The 16,201-nt window shown below is 33.6% G+C and overlaps 1 protein-coding gene and 1 long non-coding RNA gene across 4 annotated transcripts in view; one reads left to right on the top strand and one right to left on the bottom strand.

Annotated features, from left to right (window-relative positions):
- frmd5b (FERM domain containing 5b) overlaps positions 1–14,486 on the top strand; it is a 40,964-nt gene extending 26,478 nt beyond the window's left edge. The window contains exons 8-14 of the mRNA XM_087261302.1: positions 1,730–1,818; positions 1,917–1,980; positions 2,088–2,179; positions 3,424–3,498; positions 3,645–3,713; positions 3,805–3,911; positions 10,181–14,486. Of these exons, the coding sequence (XP_087117428.1) occupies positions 1,730–1,818; positions 1,917–1,980; positions 2,088–2,179; positions 3,424–3,498; positions 3,645–3,713; positions 3,805–3,911; positions 10,181–10,761 (1,077 nt within the window). The 3' untranslated portion in view covers positions 10,762–14,486. The remainder of the gene's footprint in view (positions 1–1,729; positions 1,819–1,916; positions 1,981–2,087; positions 2,180–3,423; positions 3,499–3,644; positions 3,714–3,804; positions 3,912–10,180) is intronic.
- The window catches only part of LOC147836005 (uncharacterized), an 80,011-nt gene that overhangs the window by 18,197 nt on the left and 45,613 nt on the right, over positions 1–16,201 (bottom strand). For 2 of the 3 annotated variants that reach the window (XR_015495776.1, XR_015495777.1), the window contains exons 8-9: positions 3,638–3,925; positions 1,701–1,810 (exon numbers count right to left, since the gene is read on the bottom strand). This is a non-coding gene — a long non-coding RNA (uncharacterized LOC147836005). Of the gene's footprint in view, positions 1–1,688; positions 1,811–3,637; positions 3,926–16,201 lie in introns of those variants that run through there. The other variant, XR_015495775.1, reaches the window with a different exon arrangement.

Raw genomic sequence — 16,201 nt, 5'->3', positions numbered from 1 at the left:
GTTTTATGCAGCAGATCCCCTTCCAAATGCAACCAACTATGTATGTCCTGGTCCTCCAGGTTTGGGAGTTGAGCCTCACCTCATAAAAACTAGATGTTGCGAAACACCAATTTAATGCGGCTAAATATCAACTTTGATATCGCTGGCCCTGGTAGTAAGTAAGCGAATTGCAAATTTTATTAGTGCTTAATAATGCGTTTTCCCTGATCATATTTTACATCCCTAAATTCCAAGGTCTGTTTTCACCTAGCTAAGTTTGCGTTTAGTTTAAGCAAACTCTGAAAGTGTAATGTGTTAACCAACACACATTCTTGAACCTGAAAACTCGATTTGCTTAAATTAAACGCATGGCACTCCTACACATAAAATTTAGTTAATGAAATTCATCTATTTATATATTAAAGCAAATTTATATGTAGATATTTAAATGTAAATTTTAATTTTAAGTCATTATTAATATTAATTGGAAATTCAAATGTATATAATATTTTTTTAAATCAGATTTAATCAGATATACATATGTGTTACATATTAGTTCAGTCAGGTTTGGGTTTTTAAACTCTAACCCAGAATAAAACCTGCTAATTAAATTACCATGCGTTTAATTTAAGCAAAGTTTTCAGGTTCAAGAATGTGTGTTGGTTTTAACACATTACACTTTCAGAGTTTGCTTAAACTAAACGCAAACTTAGCTATGTGAAAACAGACATTGGAATTAAGGGATGTAAAATATTCATTCATTAGTCCCTTTATTAATCTGGGGTCGCCACAGCGGAATGAACCGCGAACTTATCCAGCAAGTTTTTACTCAGCGGATGCCCTTCCAGCCGCAACCCATCTCTGGGAAACATCCACTCAGACACACTCATACACTACGGACAATTTAGCCTACCCAATTCACCTGTACCGCATGTCTTTGGGGGAAACCGGAGTACCCGGAGGAAACCCACACGAACGCAGGGAAAACATGCAAACTCCACACAGAAACGCCAACTGAGCCGAGGATCGAACCAGCGACCCAGCGACCTTCTTGCTGTGAGGCGAACGTGCTACCCACTGCGCCACTGCGTCGCCGGATGTAAAATATGATCAGGGAAAACGCATTATTAAGCACTAATAAAATACGCAATTTGCTTACTTACTACCAGGGCCAGCTATATCAAAATTGATATATAGCCACATTAAATTGGTGTTTCGCAACATCTAGTTTTTATGAGGTGAGGCTCAACTCCCAAACCTGGAAGACCAAGACATACACACATACACCACAGACAATTTAGCTAACTCAATTCACCTATAGCGCATGTCTTGGACTGTAGGGGAAACCGTAGCACATGGAGGAAACTCACGAGAACATGCAAACTCTCTATACTAAAGTGTCTCTATACTAAAGTGTTTCCATATTATAAGCACATAGTGAAGCTTTTGGTATTGGTTTTGTCACTTTAAGCTATGAAGGACCATAATGTAAAACTATTCAGATCTTAAGAAAGCAATATCAAAATATGAAACGAGGAGATATTTCAATGTTATCTATAATTTAACCTAACTTTTAGTGGGTAAAATTATGAGATGATGCAACACAGTATAACATTGTTTATAAGGCATTATGCATGAATTATAGTACATTTAGAGTACTCTTGAAATACATTATAAATAAACTCATCATTGAAAAAGATTGCAGTAATTTTTTTACGCACAGTAATTTCTTCTTCTTTTTTGATGACAGGATGTGTCTGGCAATACAGCATTTCTCGCATTCACCCCATTTGGCTTTGTGGTGCTGCAGGGTAACAGGAGGATTCACTTCCTAAAATGGTAAGAGAGAAGAAATAAATCTCTCATATCATTTTCATTTGCTTAGAAATCAAGATCAAATGACTGTGACGGTATTTCTTATTTAAAAAACTGTACAGGAATGAGGTGACCAAACTGAAATTTGAGGCCAAGACATTTCACATATATGCAACTCATCAAGAGGTAAAAGACTGCAGAAGAAAAAATAAAGTCAAAATTAGCATTATTGAAGGTTCATATTTTGCCTAATAAATCTAAACACTTAACTGACCTCTTGTGATTTTACTAAGGATCAGAAGATTATCTTGACTTACTTTGCTCCAACACCTGAGGCCTGCAAGCATTTATGGAAGTGTGGAGTGGAAAACCAAGCTTTCTATCAGTGAGTGACATTTTTTATTAGGCTAAATTGTGTCTTATCTATGATTTAATTTGTTATTAAATATCCAAGAGCTACCTAACTTCAAATGAATCATATTTTAAATAACATTTTCTTGTCTCAGAAACTTTTTTTTTAACCAAAGCTCCTGAAAAATACATTAAAAAGTACTGTAAAAAAATAAATAAATAAACAAACAGCTTCAGATTCCAGAGATTTTTTTTAAAATATTAACTTAATTACTCTATTCAAAATATTACTTGATTTTAGTTGGCCCAAACTCCACTGCATTTAAAGGATCTTTCAAATAATCTGCAGATTATAGAGATGGTTCGCCCAAAAATGAAAATTCTGTCATCAATTACTCTTCCTCCACTTGCTCCAAACCTGTATGAGTTTCTTTTTCCTGTTGAACACAATCATCCACAATATATTGAAGAATGTTGAAAAGCATCAGCCCTTGACTTCCATAATATGTTGTGTTCCCACTAGGGCTGCACAATATGTTATTTCAGCAACGATATCACAATGTGATCATTCGCAATAGACACATCACAGGATATGCACTTTTGTGTTTGTAAATGTATCATTTGGATGTGTATTTGAGGCATGTGATGATTTTGAAAGCATTCAGGAATAAAAAAATTGTACCATTTGAATTATTTTTAGTATTCACACATTGTTTATGTGTGTTTTTATGATTGTTTATTTTTCTTAATTTTATTTCTCTATGCTCATGGATTGTTATTCATAGAATCATTCTAATAAATTTAAAATGATAAACTCTTTCCAAATAGAGCCATTCAAGCCATCTGGTGAAGCTCTATTCATATATATATATATATATATATATATATATATATATATATATATATATATATATATATATATATATATATATATATATATATATATATATATATATATATATCGCAGAACAACAAAATATTGTTATTGAAGTCTATATATATATATATATATATATATATATATATATATATATATATATATATAGAACAACAAAATATTGTTATTGAAGTCTTTAGAATATCTTGATATACATTTTTTAATAAGCCTTGTTAGATATTTTTATTGTAAAAAAGTTTTATAAAATACATGTATATGTTGTTGTCCTAATTAAAGCAAGAACGTAATAGTAAATATAATGGGAAATAGCCAGTGTAGGGGGTTCTTCAGGTACAATGTTGTACCGTCAAAAAGTCTGAAAATAGCTCTTTACATTTCAGGTTTGAGAAATCCAGTCAAGTTCGCACCGTATCCAGTAGTAATCTTTTCTTCAAAGGGAGTCGTTTTAGATATAGGTGAGTATTATCTGCTCTGGCGCTTATTAAATGAGCCCCATGAGTGCGTCAGCTCTAATTAATTAGGCCTGTGTTGTGAACAAATGCTAATGAAAGGATTATACGTAAGTGTTGCTTATATGTTGGTTACATCATTTACCTTAAAGTGGTAAAGTGGCCAAAGAAGTGATGGAACAGAGTGCCAAAATCAGACGAGAGCCTCCAGAGATCCACAGGCCAGTCTTCTTACACTGACTTGATTTTTGAACATTTTGAATGTTCTTGACAGTATGTCGGCTGATATTTTGCATCTTTTTGTGTGTCCAGGGCTGGGATGGTGCCCAGCAGGAGTTGTCCATCCATCACACATGGCCCACGACAAAGCAGCGTCCCCCGAACACGGAGGAGAGCCGTCCATATTTCCATCATGGAAGGTATGCCAATGCATCTACAAGCACAGAAAAACACTATATTTATTAAAACTTATTAGTCAGGATATCTAATTTTAAGACTTCTATTGATTTTTATATCAGATTAATGATATTGCACACACACACACACACACACACACACACGAAAATCATATCCTACCACTACCTACCAAAATTAAACTGAATTTGAATTAAAGGAAGTAAAGGGATGCATCTGATATCCCATACTTTCCTAGATGTAGCAGGTGAAAAAAAATTATGTAACAAAAGAAGTTGGTCTGAATTCACTTATAGATGAGTACACAATAAATAAATAGATGACCAACTGTCTTGGTGAAATTTTAAAGTGTGCATACGACTGACACTTATTGTAAAGGTAAATAGTTCAAGAGTACTGCCAGTACTGGTGGATAAACACATCCCCCCAATGTGTAAAGCGCTTTGAGTGTCTAGAAAAGCGCTATATAAATGTAAGGAATTAGTAGTATTATTACCAAATTAGGATTTTTCAACTTCTAACAATAGCGGAACCCGTTTTGGTTGCTAAATGGAACCCTTTTAATAAGACTCTATAAATACCCGTGCTTTGAATGTGAAATATATAACCTGAATGGTGTTTTAAAAATAGTATTTACATTATTAGTATTACTAATATATCATAATAAAGTATGGTTTTATATATGAATATATTGTTTGGCAGAATTGTTCAATACAAATACCTTTACCTGTTAGGGTTTTACATAAAACAAAACATCTAGTATAAAGCAGCCATGAAGTAATTATTTATTCATACTATGTAGATACTCACCGGAGAATATGATTTGGGATGCTGTCCATCTTCTGTTTTTTTTTTTTTTTTTTTTAGTAAGATTTATTGGTCTATAAGCACTGAAATACTGCCATCTGGTGGTGTGATTTTATTTCTCCTCTTATATTGATGCATACTGTATGTAATGAAAAGCACCCTGGAGATTTTGGGTTTGGTTTATTCTCACGGTAGTATTCATTATTGTGTTTTTAATTATTGTATGATAAACTGACATTTTTAGTGTTAGCCCCTACAATACCATCGCTTTTTACATTCGATTTAGCTTTTAAATGACAATAATTTGATTCGGTCTGCAGTGTGCAATACATTTTAAATTGTTAAATGATCAAAACTGTGCTCTTGATAGTTATATTATGAACTACACTATACACTCCATCCCTCTGTTTGTGCTCTGTGTGTAACCTGAGAGCTGCTGTCATTGTGCACAATGTGACCAGTCGTTCACCTGCTCCAGTCACTTTACTGACACAGCCAAATGCCACTACAGTTGTGTTTGTTGTTATTGTACAAGTGCGAATGTTGTTTAAGCCAAATGAGTTTAAGCTAAGTTTGATTCTAGCTTCTGCTCTGTATTAACGATCAGTTCTAAAGTAAAACAGACACTAGCCTGTCAAGTTAATTACTTATATGATAGATCATAATATACTGTATAGATTTACAAAATAATTTAATAATGAGTATTTTTTACATGTTTATTTAAGGTTATAAAAATGAATGTACAATGTGCTTTTACAGACATAATCAAAGGCAAGTTTTAGAAAAATGTGCAATGGTTTTGTAGAAATTATGGTAATCCTTAAAAATAAGTAAATAAGCTAATAGATATATGGAGGTAAGGAAATAAAAACAGAAAAAAGGGAAACATCATAACATCTATAAGTACTAATATTGGTGACCAATTAGTCACAAATTCTCTGGAAAGGCACATGAAACAAAATATATATTTTCCCCATCACATTCCTATAATATAGACCTGTCATTTGAAAAAAAGAACATTAAAACAAACCAAAATGGGAAAAAAATCCTTCAACAACTCTTCTCCAAAAAATAAAATAAAAATAAAAACATAATTGACACACAAAACCATTTCTCTCAAGTGTGGGGGCAGGTGATCTATAAAAGGAGACCATATGATTTTTAAAACTTTGTATGTTATCTAAGGACAGCTGCATGCGGCTCATGGGGAAAAAACTCTCTGTATCGTTGTATCAGTGTGGGGGAAATGTTTTTTATTCATCTAATACGGATGCATTTTCTTGCCGCAAGTAGCAGTTTATCTAACAATTAACCTTCTGTGTCAAGGGTCAATGACATTGCTTATGTTTTAGAAATGAGTCCCAAAATATTTATTTTTTAATTTGATAAAATTGTGCTATTGTCATACGCAACAAAGTTCCTGAATCTTGATATGAGTTTGCACCTCCAGAAGCAATGCAAGTATGTCCCAAGCTCTGTATGACACTTAACACAAAGAGCTGGTACAGAAGGATCCATTTTATTCAATAAAACAGGTGTCATATGCAGCCTATGTAAAATCTTATATTGAGTCTCTCTAAGTGATTACAAATAAAAGTGGATCTAATACACCTTAAAACCTCTTGCAAGTCCTTATGTTACATTTTTTTTAACTCGCATCATAATGCACATGTAACAGATGGTTCACCCAAAAATGTAAATTTACTTGTTTAAAAAAACCTGAATTATTATTATTAGAATTTTTAATTATTTGTTGCAAAACAGAAAATGTATTTCAAAGAATGTTGGTGACCCAACTATTCTGTCCCTGCAATAAATGCTCTTTAAATATATTTAAATATTTTACTATTTATTTTAGAAGATAAAAGCAATTTTAGCCCTATAGTTTGCTATTAATTTCATGTTGAATCCAAATATTTCTTTCTAAAGCTACTTTTTGTAAATGACTATTTGCTTTGTGAATTTGACACAATAATATACATTTTTAAGAATAATTAATGAAAATTTAGGTTCATTGATCACTGCATTATTTCCAGAGATGGATTGCAGCTGGAAGGGCATCCGCTGCATAAAACGTGCTGGATAAGTTGCCGGTTCATTCTGCTGTGGTGACCCTGGATTAATAAGCCGAAAAGAAAATTAATGAATGAATGATCACTGCATTACGGGGCAATCCAAAAACTGAATGCTTCGTTCTGTAAAAATTAGTTGTACAACAAAAGTACAGTTTTTTTCAGTGCATGGTGGGCATTCATGGCAATGTGTGAGACAATAAGAAGTGACAGACTTTACCTTGTCCAACAATACTATTTATAAATAGTCTATAAATAGACAGCCTATCCATGTATGTCATGTGTTTGTTGTCAGAATGAGTGTGTGTTCCTCTTTTGTTACAGCCCATAATGGGTTCGAGGGGGTTGAAGCGAACAGGGCAGCTGTGCTGTTGGGCATTCAGGGACTTAGGGAGCTTTAGGGCTTTAGGGCTTTAGAGTGTTCTCGCTTTCACATTTCCTAAAACACACACAGTATAGTGTTATGTGGATTTGGTTTAGGAGGATAGAGGGAGGACAGGGGTCTTGTGGTGATACTTTTGAGGTGACGTTAAAGTAAATTAACATTACAAAAGTTAGCAGCTCCATTCAGAAATCATGGTAAAGTGTCTGATACGGATTAAGACGAAGGTGAACGTTCACCTGCGGATGATCAACCACTGTTACCGGGATGTGAAGGTACGGGTGCTGACGATGGGTCCTAGGCTATTAGGGAAAGCTCTAGGAGCCCTCCCTTTGTTCCCAGCTCTGCCGAGCTCCTCCACTTCCTCTGGAGCTTCATCCAGACTTGGTGATCAACCCGCCAGCACTGCAGGTAAAGCTCATAGCGTTTTAAACAGCTGAGCATTCCACTTATTTCAGCACGACTCTGTTTGAAAGTGCTAATTTATTGAGGATTGGATAGCAAATATTGTTAGCATGAGCTGTTTTTAGCTTTTATGTGTTGTGGGTGGAGCTACTTTTAGTGATGTGGTTTATTTAGATCTACAACATGCACAACGTGCATACTTAGTGTATACAATTAAAGTCGACATGAAACAGAAGTTAAGATTGTCCAATTTGTTCCAATATCATGATGTATGTCCAATTGAAACGGTACTAAAATTCGAAAAAAAGGAGGGCAGTCCTAGATTTTTTACTTTTGTGAACCGATTGGATCATTGAAAGATGGGTGTTAGTAACAAAATAAAGGAAGAGGGATAAAAGGACGAAAGCTGGGCAGAAAGGGGATCTAATAGCCCGGCCTGAAGTGATTCCATGTGACCAGAAGTGAAGTCATTCTGAGCAGGAGAGAGAAACTCCTTTTATTTTATTAAAGATTATGAGGGCAAGTAAATTGTTCTAAAAACATGCACAGATACATTGTTTATATACATATACAATTTTGATTTCATGCTGAGTTTAATACATATGTACCAGGTTAAAAATATACATTATGTCATTATGTAAATATCTTATGTAAATAATAATAATTTGAGGAGAAAATAGAATAGGACTAATGTTAAAAAAACATTTTTTTATTCCTCACTAACAATTTAATTAGATTTTCTGTTTCATAAGAAGAAGAAGAAGAGGTAAAAAAGTATTTAAAGTATTATTGGTAATTTTTTATTATACAGTGTGTTTGATATCGCATACTTTTTGACATGATTAGTGACATCACTAGTCTGTTCTGTTTTGTTAAGCAACTTGGTGACTGCATGAGGAGGATTTTTCAGCTATATTACTTTGAATAATTTGGCTTGGACTGATATTAAGCACTTTTATTGTGTTTAGCTCAGCAAACATTCTGAAACTTGCTGCAAATTGAGCATCTCTTTGCTGACAGCAATGTGCTGAAGAAGCAGATTTACCACAAACTTATCTGGCCATACCAATAGACAACATTAAACGGGCGACTTTAGAAACACTGTTTGTCATTTAGCTTGTACATGAAGTTCAGTAAATTTATGCGATAAATACAATACATTTGTGTAACTCCCCCTCCAACTCTAGCAGATTTAAACCAGTATTTCTGGCATGGGCGGTGGACACACTAACAAAATGGCTAAAGACTCTATAGCCTCTCAATCACAAGTCTTCTTCTTAGCATCACAGAAGTGTGCTTTACTTTACAGAGCTCTAGCTGGCTTGTTACATTAAGCATAGCCACAATTGTTAATATGATTGGCTTAAATTGGCTCCCTAATAATTAGAAATGCTACACTACACAGGAAGCTAATTTCAAAATAAAAGATCTATTTCCTATTTCGCTACGTTATATCACAGTTTAGAGTAATGCATTGGCATTCACCGCAATTAATTATACAGGCATAAATATGTGTATAAAAATCATAATGAATAGCCAACACACAGTATAAGATAATGTTAATTTGAAAAAGACGGATCAAGGTGTTTTAAGTTAATTAAAAGAAAGTTATATACATAATAACAGAAATAAGTACAGTCATAAATGGTAGTGTTAGGTGGCAAGGGTGTTTTATATCTAATTAAAAAATCTGAATAGAAGATCAATGTTAATCCACCCTGAATTAAAAAAAAATATATATAAAATTATTATGTGGTCTGCATGACTTTAAAGACCCTAAAAGTATTATTATTTTGCATGTTTTCATAATTTAAGACAGGAAAACAACATACACACCCTTCAGTGTTACAAAATAATTTCTGACTTGGTGCTTATTCTTACCATTACCATGTGGATGCTGATATTTATTATGTTTGTGCATATTAGCCAATAAATAAAAAAATAATAAAAACATAAAAAGGAATAAAAATTAGCAATGTACATTTTCACGATCTAGAAAATCTTTCAAAAACAAAGTGTATACTTTAAATAAGCATTTCTATAGCTAACAGTATAGGTAATAAGCAGAACTATTTATTTGTTTGTTTATTCATGTTTTATAAACCTTATAAAAATTATATATATATATATATATATATATATATATATATATATATATATATATATATATATATATATATATATATATATATATATATATTGTTCAATATATTATTATTACATTATCAACATACCCACCATCAAGACTATATTATTGACAAAAAAGGGCCTTTTCTTGCTCTTCAATAATATATTAAAGTCTACATGAGCTGGACGTTTATGAGACTTCTTTTCCAGTATGTTGATGTAATTTCAACTGAAACACAGTTTTAAGTAGGGGACAGGGCTCTCTTTTTTCCCCATTATTCCCTCATAGCAAGCTAATGATAAATGGGGTGTGCTTAAGAATATTTTGGCTGAAGCCATTAAACTAATGACAACAGAGAAAAAACGCAACTCCAAACGAAGAAGCAAATGGTCAGACTTTGATTGAAGATTACTAACACAAAACAAAACATCATTCTCAATGCTCAAACTTATTAACTTAACATCTACACTCTCTTTTCAGGTTTGGAATCATTGCGTGACAGTGGCCACTCCACACCAGTCCGATCCGTCTCCAATTCCAATTCATTCCTGCGCTCCCAAGGAAATGGAGCAGAAGGAGGAAGCGGGACAGCTGAATTTTCCGAAGACTCCTACAGTCCCTCTGACAGCGTTCTTCCCACACCGGTGTCCAATGACCCATCAGACCCGGCTCAGGTTCGCCACACAAATGGCCCTCGCAACATCCAAGAGGAAGGAGGAACAGAACAGTGCTCTCAGAACCAAGCCAGACCACAAGGCGTCAAACCCAAAGGGAAGCGCTCACACCTGGAGAAGAGCCGGCCAACCCAACACAGCCCAGAAGAAGGGGTGAATCAGTTCATCTGTAGCTTGGCCCGTCTTTTCTTAGTGACTGTGGCTCTGCTCTTTGCCCTGCTTCTGCTTCTTATTGTGCTCACAGAGTCTGAGCTGGACTTGGCTTTTCTTAGGGACATTCGGAGGACACCCGAATTCCAGCAGTTCCACTATGAATACTTTTGCCCACTTAGGCGCTGGCTGGCCTGTAAGCTGCGTTGGATGGGAGGGCATCTCATTAATAAATAAATGAGACGTGGGACATTCTAAGCATTAATATTATAAAAAATGAAATTATTATTATCTACATAGCCAAAGCCGTGGACTTCCCAATATCATGCCAAGACGAGAATACTGTGTATGTTTCAGCTCTAGTTATTGTGAAATTGTTCTCTGCAGCACTACTTTGTAGTTGGGTAAAAATGGTTTGTAGCTCTTTAAATGCTGCTGTCACCAACTCAACCTTTATTTATCATTTAAACAGAATCTACACTCAAGCAGACTGTGACCAGAAAGACCTCATACTGCAGTTAAAGACACTGATGCCATTATCAGACTATAGACAGGGGCTGGGATAGATCATACAAATATTCTGTGTTTACTCATCCTCATGTTGTTCCAAATCCAAAGATTTGGGTTAGTGTGGACATATAATATATTTGTCCATCCATTGGAACTCCAGGTAACTAAAACACAGAAGTTACAAAACTGTTGTAAAATGAATTCACATAAACTTAACCATTTAAAACAAGTCTTGTAAAGAGATAAGACCACTTTATATGATGCACTGATTTAATACAGACGTCTTTAATTGGATTACAAGTAAATGATTCAAACAGATTCAGTTGAAGTCAGAATTATAAGCCCCCTTGTTTATTTTCCCCCAATTTCTGTTTAACGAAGAGAAGATTTTTTCAGCACATTTCTAAACATAGTAGTTTTAATAACTCATTTCTAATACCTGATTTATTTCCCAGAGATGGGTTGCGGCTGAAAGGGAATCCGCTGTGTAAAAACATGCTGGATAATTTGGCGGTTCATTCCGCTGTGGCGTCCCCGGATTAATAAAGGGACTAAGCCGAAAAAAAAATGAATGAATGAATAATAGCTGATTAATTTAATCTTTGCCATGATGACAGTACATAATATTTGACTAGATATTTTTCAATTCACTTCCTTACAGCTTAAATTGACATTTAAAGGCTTAACTAGGTTAATTAGGTTAACTAAGCAAGTTATGGTAATTAGGCAAGTTATTGTTTAACCAAGGTTTGTTTTGTAGACTGTCGAAAAAAAAATATATAGCTTAAAGGGTCTAATAATTTTGACCATTTTAAAATGGTGTTTTAAAAAAAAAAAAAAAATTTATTGTCACCAAAATAAAACAATTAAGACTTTCTGTAGAAGAAAAAATGTTGTCAGACATACTGTAAAATTTCCTTGCTCTGTTAAACATCATTCAGGGAAAATTAAAAAAATAAAATAAAATAATAATAAAATTAATAGGGAGGCTAATAATTTTTACTTCACCTGTACACTGTAAAAAATCAATTTTTCCTTACATTTTTAAGCCAAATCAAATTAACCCTATGAATCCATTGTACTTATATTATGGTAAACTGACTTAAAACAATTAAACTTTATTAAGTTAGAATATGATTAACTTAGTTTAATAAGTTACAACGAACTAAAAACACATGCATGTTATGACTAATTGATCATATAATTTTTTACACTGTAGTGTTTAAGTCTATACAACTTTGTCCACTTTTGCTCACTTTTGTGAGAACTTTGTGCTTTTTAAAATATTGTTTGCCCAGGAATAACACATCTTGTAATGTAAAAAATTTATTTATAAACAAACCAAAAATGGTCAGCTCTGTGTGGCTGTCACTGCAGCTGTTACATTGTTTTATCATTTTAAGCAAGACTCAAGATTTCAAATGTCTTTGCATCAGGATTTTAGTCTTTGCAAATGAATAAATCTTTTTTTTTCAGCCATTGTACAAAATGGAAAAACTCATCATATAACTCATTATATATTGTGATAAGACCTGCATGCTCGTTCCATTGGGTCAGATTGGTTTCTTACAAGCGAACAGCTCCACATTTTGCATTTTGTGTTCAAACAGGCTACCTTAGTTCAGACAATCTCAGACTGATGTCAATTGTGGCATTAACATTAACTGAGTTACAGACTGCCTCTGAAAGCGGTTGTAAGTGGACAAAACCTCAGACCCAGGTCATTTTTACACCATTATCTAGTGCGATATGGGATCAATGAAAATTCAGTGGAGGATTTCTTGTTTGTGTTTCATTTACCAAAGTCTAAAGGAATTGGAACAACACAAGGTTGAGTAAATATATGACAGAACTGCTATTTTTGTGTGAACTAAGACTGGTGTGACTTAAGATTGTGTGAGGGTTGGGAAGATTTTAGATGAGGTATTATGTAAGTGTAAAATGATGGTAAAGGCTTTAAATTTGATCCATATTATAAACTTGATTGTAAGTCTAAAGCCAGCTTATTAACATTAGATGTCATGAACTAACAAACAATAGCTATTTTTTTAACATTGTGAGCTATATGGTATGTGTAAATTAACGCAATTAAATTATGAACAAAAATGAAATAACAATGATAATACTACACTTACAAATGCTATAAAATGGTTGGTCATTGTTAGTTCAAGATACCTAATCCAACTAAATTCCACCTGTTAAAGAAGTAATGTTAAAGAAGTTGCATTAGTGTATTTTCAATTGAGCTTGAGCTTTAATCCTAAACATTTCTATCACAATTATATTTATTAAATAAAAGATGGCCTTGAGAAGTGAATGTTCTAAAGTGGGTGACGAAAGTGCATTTGATGGAAAAAGTTATGTGAAATGTCTGAAAGCCAGAAAAAAAATAGAATTTTTAATAATTTCTTCAATAATTTTTTATAACCAGGCATCAATAATTTAGGAGACCTGATTCGTCCATATGCACAGCCTTAATTTTCAAACTTTAAATGTTTTGTGTTTTCCGTTAATGATGATTTTGTTGGATATTTAATCCAAATGAATCCACAGAATGGCTGAATAATCAATTTACATTACTTTTCTTTTGCTTTCATAAGACACACACTATAGTAAAGGGTTGTGCTACTCTAACACTATAGAGATTGTAATTAAAACAACAAACCAATTGTAAATTCAAGATCTGTTTGAAGGAATCCAACAAAGCTAAAGCATATGCACATTTTTTTACACATCTTTGCTATATCAAGAAAAAGGGTGTTTCGAAAGTTGAAAAATCTAAAATACAAGACAGCAACGTAGTGTGATGTAAATCTTTTATCGTGTGTCGCTTGTGTGTCTTGCGCTTCTTAAAGTAGCCTAGTACAACAGTATGCAACAATGACAGCACAAATGAAAACACCTGCTTCGAAATCCTGACATGTGGGTCTCTGTGGTGGTAATAATGTGAACTAAAAGAAATGAAGCAATACATGACACTGACAAGCCAGAAACAACAGTTTTTGTTAAGCTAGAGCAACAATACGATCGAAAGCTGCAAATTCAGTAACTTTGGAGCTAGTTAATGGCTTGTCTGGCCCTGTGCCAGTACTGTAAATCAGCAGCTCCCGTAAACTGTGAATGGCTAAGTCGTCTGATCTAATACTGATGCTGATGGACGCTGTTTCAGGCATTACAAAATGTAAGTTTCACTCAAAGCAATAGCCGATTGAAATGGATAAATGTTGTAGCTCAGAAGACAATCTGAAACGGATGATGAATCACACTGTTATACAACGACTTGGCCGTGCCTGAGCCCAGTGATCTTCCATATCCTCAGATTATTATTATTTTCCGTAAATTACACTTCGATTTTTCCTCATTTCATGTCATAAATGAGTTGTATTAAGAAGACATTAAAGCAGTATATTTTTATGTTTTTTTCTAAATAAATAAACCTTATCCAAACCAAATTTAAGTACTATTTATTGTGTTTCAGTGATGAAAGAAAAAACTGAATTCCACATCATTTATGTCTGTAATATATACATTTTGGCTTTAATCTTTTTGTATTCTCATCCTCAGATAAATGGAACTACTCCAAATGTTCTTAGTAATATCAGTAAATGTAGCCTTGCTGATTTGAGACTTTTAGCTAATATCTTAATGTATTTGGAGTAATCAATCTAAAAATACTGTTGAAATCACTGCAGTGATGAGCCATTACCACTAGTCGGCAGAAACACTCCTCTGATCAGAAATATCTCCACAGATTTGCATATTTTGTTCAATGTCAAACTTAACAGAACTTAAAAATATTTCATGTCAGTATATCTACTCTACGTAAAGCCATAAAATGGTTGATTTCCTCAGAGATGGTTTTAGAACTAGTTAGCATATTCTAAATAACTCATTGGATGAACTTAGTTTAGTTGAGGGCAGGATTTCCATCCAATAAATTTATTTAGCACCAACTATTTACAATTAAATGAAACTGAGTTGGTCCAACATGACTTTATCTATGAAAGTTTAAATACATTTGTATTTTTATTAAACTTAAACTTAAAGGTCTGATAATATCATATATGTCTAATATGTGTTGTACATTTCTAAGTCCTTAGTTTTATTTGAAGTTATTCTAAATGAACTAAAAGAGCCATTTTTAAGAATATTTCATGAGTTACATATACAGTCGATTAAGCCTGATCTCAGAACTAATTTTAGGACAGGTATTGCTTATGGAGAAAAGAAACAAACCAATTAAGCTGCCAAGGTGGTAATCTCAAAACTCAAAGCATTACATGAAAATCTTCAAAATCTTCAAACTAAAGTGAAGATTAAACTCTAACAAGTCCTTCTACACAGCAAAATCCTCTGAGTAAAATTTACTTGGTTCAGAGTGTAAGTTCAGAGAGTAATTTGTCCCTCTTTAAATAAGGGCAAAGAGTATTATATTTGAGCTGACTTCATCTAAGGCTTTGACTGAAGTTAGGTGTGTTTCTTTTCTGTTTCTGCTTATTAACAGCTAGTGTTCATCATCAGTGCTCAATCGTCACCTATTCAATCATCACTAGCCGTCAGCTAGCTCTTTAAAGAAAACAGTAATCAGTTATAGAACTAGTTTGTGAGTTTTGGTCACTCTCAAAGAGCAACACCAGAGTGCCTGTCAGTGCTATAAATCAGTTGAATTGACTATCCCTACTATTTTATTTATAGGCTGAAATAGGAGGTCTCAGGGGTTTGGAACAACACGAGGGTGAGTAAATAATAACAAAACTTTCATTATTGGAAGCCTTGTAGCTGGAGTCAGGAAAACTGTTTTGGATAGTTAACATAATCTGACTACACAGACTAAACATATCTGCCTGTGATGTTATCTAGTGCAGGCTATGCAACAACTCTCCTTGCTTTAGACCTAATTAGCATATTCTGTTAAAGAAAAAAAACACATTTTTTAAATTACAAATGAAATTTAAAAGAAGAAAATTTTAAAAATGACAACGGTAAATCACCTAGCATTAGTTTGAAGCATGCTTTGGAATGTCACAGTGGCATCTCGTATGTTAACGAGTTCTGGTCATAGACTTTCGATAACTCCCAGAGAGCAACACCAGGTCAAAGTGTCTGTCAGTGCTATAAATCAGTTGAATTGACTATAACTACTTTTTCCTTATGCAGAAACGTTTGC

The sequence above is a fragment of the Danio rerio genome, chromosome 7 (genome assembly GCF_052040795.2).
Source record: "Danio rerio strain M-AB ecotype USA chromosome 7, GRCz13ab, whole genome shotgun sequence".
Classification (NCBI taxonomy): Eukaryota; Metazoa; Chordata; class Actinopteri; order Cypriniformes; family Danionidae; genus Danio; species Danio rerio.
Note: the sequence above shows the minus strand (reverse complement) of the source record. Positions and strands in the feature narration are given on the sequence as shown.